General features: G+C 37.3%; 1 protein-coding gene across 10 annotated transcripts in view; it reads left to right on the top strand.

Moving 5' to 3' along the window:
- SH3TC1 (SH3 domain and tetratricopeptide repeats 1) overlaps positions 1-6709 on the top strand; it is a 99233-nt gene that overhangs the window by 73737 nt on the left and 18787 nt on the right. For all 10 annotated transcript variants that reach the window (XM_025195221.1, XM_014527228.2, XM_006017013.3 and 7 more), the window contains 2 exons: positions 3126-3167; positions 4354-6042. In XM_025195221.1, the coding sequence (XP_025051006.1) occupies positions 3126-3167; positions 4354-6042 (1731 nt within the window). The remainder of the gene's footprint in view (positions 1-3125; positions 3168-4353; positions 6043-6709) is intronic.

The raw sequence follows: 6709 nt of genomic DNA, 5'->3' as shown, positions 1-6709 counted from the left end.
TGCTGATGCAACACTGTCTCTTCAAGGTATTCATCAATTCCTTTTGTCCACTTTTAAATGAGCTAAGTAATGTTTCTTCTGTGACCCCGAGACACTGTTCTATGGTTAAGTAGATTTTGCAGCTTTCAAACAGAGTGCGGCATTATAAAAGTGGCAGTGCATACACTCAGTTACTATCTGTTTTGTGGTATTATCAATAAAAATGGTGTAATTGTTGAATGCTAATGAAAACAAAAATACATACCTCTGTGCTTAAATAAGCTTTCAAAAGACTGTAGAAGTCCTACCTGTAACTGTCAGTACCAATGTAATATTTTTCTTTTAGTAAAGTGGCTTTTTGATATAGTCACTGCTTTAAAGCCTTCTCACTTTCCACAATGGATAGAAATAACAGGAAAAGCGAATTCAGCGTCTCATTCTTTTACTAAAATCAAGGCCAAGAGGGTTCACTGATTTTAGCATAAATAGATTAAGCCTGCATTTGCCAGGGACCAGTTTCTTGTATTTAATCCATTTTCTCTTGCATAATATTTGACAAGTATAACATGTCTCAGAAAAAAGTGTCTCGTCTTGACTTGCCATATATTTTAGTTTATTTAACATGCTTTCCATGATCTGGCAAACGTATTCTGGTCTGTTATCTAATTTATGGTTTGGCAGATGCCTAACTGGTGTAACTTTAGTCAAATCAGTATGGCCATATCAGATCTTTTAGTGCTGCATACTGATCCTACATCCTGGTAATGTCCATCACTGTGATATGACATAAATGTATTTTAGTATCAAAGAGGTGTTACAGCTCTGGTCAGGGGAATGTGCAAGAAGCAAGGTTTTGTTGATAATAGGGTGGATCCACAGGGAGTGAGGTGGCACAGTCACACATGTGAGCTCTTGGCTCTGGCTCTGCCTGGAATCACTGCTTTCACTAAGCTCACGGCATGTATGGCAAGGTGAAGTGTGTGTGTGGCCACATCCTCACTTGCCCTGTTCCTGATCCCATACAACCATTTTACTGGTCTGGGTCTACAGTTGGGAGAAATGTTAGACAAACTTTTAGGGATCTATTTTGTGGCCATGCTGGTCTGAGAAAAAGACCAACTAAAAAGTAGCAAAAAAAAATTCTTTCTGTGCAAGCTTTCGGACAGATGCATCCTTCTTCAGGCTGAGGAGAAATCAAAGATTGTAAAAGCCCTCTTAGGTAGAAAATAAACTTCATTTTGCACAGGGCAAGTTGAGGCTTGTCGTGTGTTCCCTTGGGTCTGTAAGAGTGCTTTTGTGAGAGTTGCTCTGTGATGTGCAGATAAGGCAAAGTGACATCCTCAGATCTGGGAAAGAAGTAAATACAGTCTAAGCTAAATAAGAGATGAGACGATTACTTTTGTTTAACTCCGTTATGTGTAAATAACATGGACTAAATGCACACGTGGTCTTATGGCTTATTATCTCTTCCATCTGATAATTTCTCTGAACACTACAGGTAATAACAACCCTCTTCCCTTTTAAATGGTCTTGTATTTTTTTCAGAGTTTAGGTTATCTATTTCAACTGCCCTTGACTTGTTTTGTAGCTGCTTCTGATGACTTTCCTCCTTTCGGTTCACTGCCATCTTCCTCTTCTATAAGAGTTAAGTCATTGTTCAATCTGGTTTTTTGCTTGGGCTATATCTGTTTCTTTCCCATACCTGAGGAATGGCACTTTGTGCCCAAAAGCTTGTCCAATCTTATCTAACTATATACCGTATTTACCGAATAATTAGGTTCTATAGCTGGAAAATTTATAAATTTGTTTTACAAGTATAGAAGCTAATTTATTGGAGGGTTGTCTTTCATGTGCTGCCTGCCTCCTCCCATGCCCCTCCACTGCTGCAGGCAGGAAAGCAGCAGCATAGGGGCAGGTAGCGGGGGAACAGGTCAGGCAGCTGGGGGGGAGGGGGGCAGACATCCCCCTTGCTCTCTGCCCCACTCCCCTTCCACTTCTTCCCCCTGCACATGAATAGTAAGTGTTTTATAACAATACAAATGCCAATATACCATTGACTAGCACTGAAAGGCCTTAATAAAGCAGAAATTAGGTCTGTTAGAGTTTAATTCCGTAATCCTATATTTTAGATGTTCTGCCACTTCTTTTGTGCATTTAGCAGGTGTAGAATAATGATCCTCTTCATTAAAGTATGGGTACTTTAATAAGAAAGCATCAGAAACCTTGTTAGAAGGATGTGCAATAAAACACATCTTACTGGAACTGACAAACTCATTAAGGAATGCATACATAACCAGTTAAGAGGTTTACTTTCAATTGATTAGAAATTCTCTGCAGAAGGCGTGGTAGCCTCTCTTTATATAACACAATGATTCTTCCATATTGTATAGATGTGCATTATTAAACAGACATAACCTTTTAAATTTGTTTCCTAAATCTGAGACCTAGAAAATGTGTGAGCAAGAAAGAGAAGAGAGAGAGACACCTAATGGAAGTAGAGAATGAAGATAGTGTGGATACCTCCACAGAAATTTTTCATGCATGCTAATATGATTATCCACCAACATGTTGCTAGAATGGTCTGGTATATGACTACTCATCTCTTTTGCCAATAAATTACTGTTTCTTGAAATTTATTTTTTTAGAAGACTGACACTAAAACTCATTTGAATACTACTACTAATGAATAATAATAACTTAATATGCCAGAGCTATAACATAATGTTCCTTTTTTTTTAAAGACATCTTGCATTCTAAGGGTAATGTTTATAAAGTTACATAACAGTATGTATAGATTGATATAGGTTCTACATAAGGCAATAGTTACTTATTGCTAATTAAACTATTCTGACTTGCACCAAATCTTACGATTACAGCCATATCCTGGCATATGTTTCGGCAAGGGTATACATAAGTACCACATGCAGATAATATAAATAATGCAGAGGCAAAGAACATGAATAAGATAACATAGAACTCATAGAAGTGGAGGGAAATTTGCCCTTGAGTTAATGTTTGTTCGTTTTTACAAAATACTCCAGTATTTTTAATGTTTGATATACTTTGTGTACATTAGGATATTTAAAACCAAATAAATGGGCAAAACACACAATGTAATTAATATTATTATTTTTATTGTCTCTTAGATGGATTAGAACAATTGGAATTTCAGAAGCCTTATGAGCAAGGTAAAAGACATAATATGCACTTTGTATTACTTTTCATTATATGGCCATGTTCAGTCTTATCATGGCAGCATTCACGCCAGCTCCCAACTGTACAATTCACTACACCTTTTTCACATTTGAAAACTTGTTCCTACTTCATATAATTCCCTTCCCCCTGCACTTTGTTGTATTTTTTGGTTCTTGGGGTTTATTGGTATTAAATACTCAGTTTCAGACTTTTCCTTCCACTTGTACGTTAGCCACATGCTGTGCAATATTGCTGTGACCTTCTCTAGCAGAAAGAAAGCAAAATGTGGCCTTTTTGATACCTTGGGAATATTCAGTTCTAAATTACATTGGCTTGCAAATCTGCTAAAAGTCATGCTCATCTACTATTTTCCTGATGGTGTATTCCTTTCCATTGTGTTTTCTTGGTTGAGCGTGATGTCATTTTAATATTAATTTGCATTTTAGTATTTGCAGCCCCATCCTGGATCATTGTGAGGCACTGAATGCCTGTGTAAGACCGTATGGCCCCTGTCCTGTTAAACTTGCGTTCTCCCAGTATAAACTGAGAATCCTTGATGTTCCTGCAGGATTGTTATTAGACCAGAGTCCTATGAAATTCTGAAATTCTTCATAGAAAGCTCCAACAAGCTCTTAATGATACTCAGTAATTTCTAATCAACAACATTTAGAGGCATTTCTCTTCCCAGTGATCTGTGGGAGAACTCTCCAGCAATTGGGAAAGGAGGGAGTAATCTTCCTGTCCTTTCATAACCCTATGAAGCATTCAGGTGTCACGACAATGGTAGTGGTAGGAGAACCTGGATAGTGAGAAACAAATAATTAATTGGTGCAAATTGGGGCATCTACATGAACTTTATCAACTACAGTGTTTTTATAAATTTAATTTTTGTGTACCCACGTATGTATATTACAATTATTAATATATCATAATTGTAGTACATACATTTAAATCGTCTATACGGAATAATCAATTGTATTAATTGTATTTATATAATAATAGTGTTAATTTTATTGTGTATTACAATTAATCTTAACAAAATAAGAACATTAACTATCAACTTTTCACATTTCCTTAGGAAATTCTATTAGTGTTTTCCTTAAATGTTGAATTTCTTGCCCCATACACTTTTAGCTTGCATCTATTTACCTGGATCCTTAACTGACTTTTGTATTGCAGACTTTTCACATCACTCATCTCACACAGAGTTCAGTAGAATGAAGAAGGTGAAAGAATTCCTGATGAAATGTAAAGATTCACAGCTCCAGTTGGAAAGGACAGAGAGTCAAGAAAAGGATTTTTATAGGTCTTCAAATAAAGAGACCATTCCCTTGTCTGAAGAACCACATTTCTGCATACATCAAGATAAAGATGATCTGGAGTCTGAGGTCTTTCAGTCTTTGTTACTGTTTTTAAACAGTAAAGAGTATGAGAGAGACTTCAAAAATCTCTATGACTTCTCATTCCCATTTCTGAGCACCACATTTTATGGCTATAGTGGTGAGGATGAACTAGTTGGCTATTTTAGATTGGCAAGAGAGGCAGCAAAAAAAGCAAATATGCCTTGGGCCCTGATGAGGCTATGCTTTCTTTTGGGTAGACTGAGTGTTAGAAAGCTGAAATTTTCTCAAGCACGGGTTTATTTTGAAGAAGCCATGGGAGCAATGAAAGGAGATTTTGGTGACCTGTGTCTGGTTATCGCTCTTTATACAAATCTAACAGCCATTTACTTGAAGCAGAAGAACAAAGAAAAAAGTGCTCGCATTTTTGACAAGGCCGCATCCCTGCTTGTGGGGATTCCCAACTGCATTTGCAGCACTGACATGGAGTTGGATATTTTAAGGAGTGCCTTAAAGAGGACAATAGTGAGTCAGAGCAAGCATGCAGAGGCTAGAGCATGCTTTCTTTTGGTAAAACATTACACAAGACTTAAGCAGTACGAAGAGGCACTACCATTTCTAGAAAGGCTGCAATTATTGAATAATGAGTTGGGTTTACAAAACAGCTCCTTGTCAATCAACTGCTATTTTAAACTGGGTGAATTCTACAGTCAGAAATACTTGCCACACATTGTGCTAAGCTGCGTAAGGATTGCTTCTTCCCAGGGCTCAGGTACTTTAATTAATTGTTTGAGAAGCATTGATTTGGTTATGAAAAATGCACCCAAGCTGTATCAGCTTAGAAAAGCAGGACAAACACTCCCATCACAAATTGCGCCTTACCTCAGACACGCGCTTGCCTCTGTATTTACCAATGAACAACAAAAACTATGCAGCACAATTTATCTTGGCTTAGCAGAACTGTACAGGCATCACAGACAATATGGGAAGGCCATTGTTTGTATGGAGAAAGTACTGGACTCCAATACTTCACCCAGTGCCGAAGAAACTATTAACCACTTAGTTTTACTTGCTTGGTTATATATTCTGCACAGACAAAATGCTGATGCTTTGGTCATTTTAAATGCTACAGCAGACTCTTTTTGTGGAAGTCCTCAACAGTTGGGTGTTATTTATAATATGATTGGTATTGCTGTGAAAAGAGTGAAGAATATAAAAGAAGCAGCTGAGAACTACTACAAAGCTCTACAGATCTCGGAAGAGACTAAAATGACCCATAACCAAGCAGTTGTGTTGGCCAATTTTGGGATGCTATGTCTGGATTCAGCCGCTAGTAACTTGGCAGAGCGCTACTTCATCAAAGCTGTGAAGCTGTTCTCAAGGCTTCCAAGCATGGATTGTGGCAGAGATTTTATTCAAGTCCTCCTCCGACTGGGATCCTATTATGCTAATGGCACCCATAAGGAAAAAGGACTATTTTATTATGAATGGGCCTTTTTGGTAGCAATGGAAACAAATAATTTGGAAAGTAGGTACACTTCCTTTCCTTTTTGATTTCAAATGTACTGTGGCCATTTGGGAGTGTTTGTATTCTGTTGATATAACCAGATCTTTATTTTCATTTCATTATTAGTGACTCAGAGCAAACATCGCCCTTTTCCTTTGCTGTACTGTTCTAGTCGTCATTAAGGGTGTAAAACAATTAGACTACTTTACAGTTAGTTGCACTGAACAGATGTAATATTCATCTTTTGCTCTGATACTACTGTATGGGAAGCTAACTCACTGCAACTTTAAATTGTTTCTTTGAGTTTTAAAGCTATAGTGGCTATGTCCACTTACAGTGGCCTAGGAATAGATTAAATCAGGTGATGTATGCTGGTAAGAATGAAGACCTTCCCACTCTAAAGCGTATTGTTAATGCATTGCTCTTAAGTATTTGATTTTTCAGAAATAATGTAGAAAAAGGAATTGTAATGCAAAAAGTAAACACATTTAGAAAATAAAAATAAGGGGGAAAATTTGGTTGGGCATACTGATACTCGTCTCCAGTACTGGCATAGAAAGGAATCTGTGCAGTGAACATAAAGAACATCGACTTTGTAATTTTTCAGTTAAGGGATGCAGCTGAGTAGGTCAAATGATGGTTAAAAAAGCTACATTGCTGGTCTTTCTAAATGACACTTCATTGGCCA

This window comes from Alligator sinensis, unplaced genomic scaffold (genome assembly GCF_000455745.1).
Source record: "Alligator sinensis unplaced genomic scaffold, ASM45574v1 scaffold421_1, whole genome shotgun sequence".
In the NCBI taxonomy this organism is placed as follows: domain Eukaryota; kingdom Metazoa; phylum Chordata; order Crocodylia; family Alligatoridae; genus Alligator; species Alligator sinensis.
The sequence above is the reverse complement of the archived record's forward strand: the minus strand, read 5'-3'. Positions and strand labels throughout refer to the sequence as shown.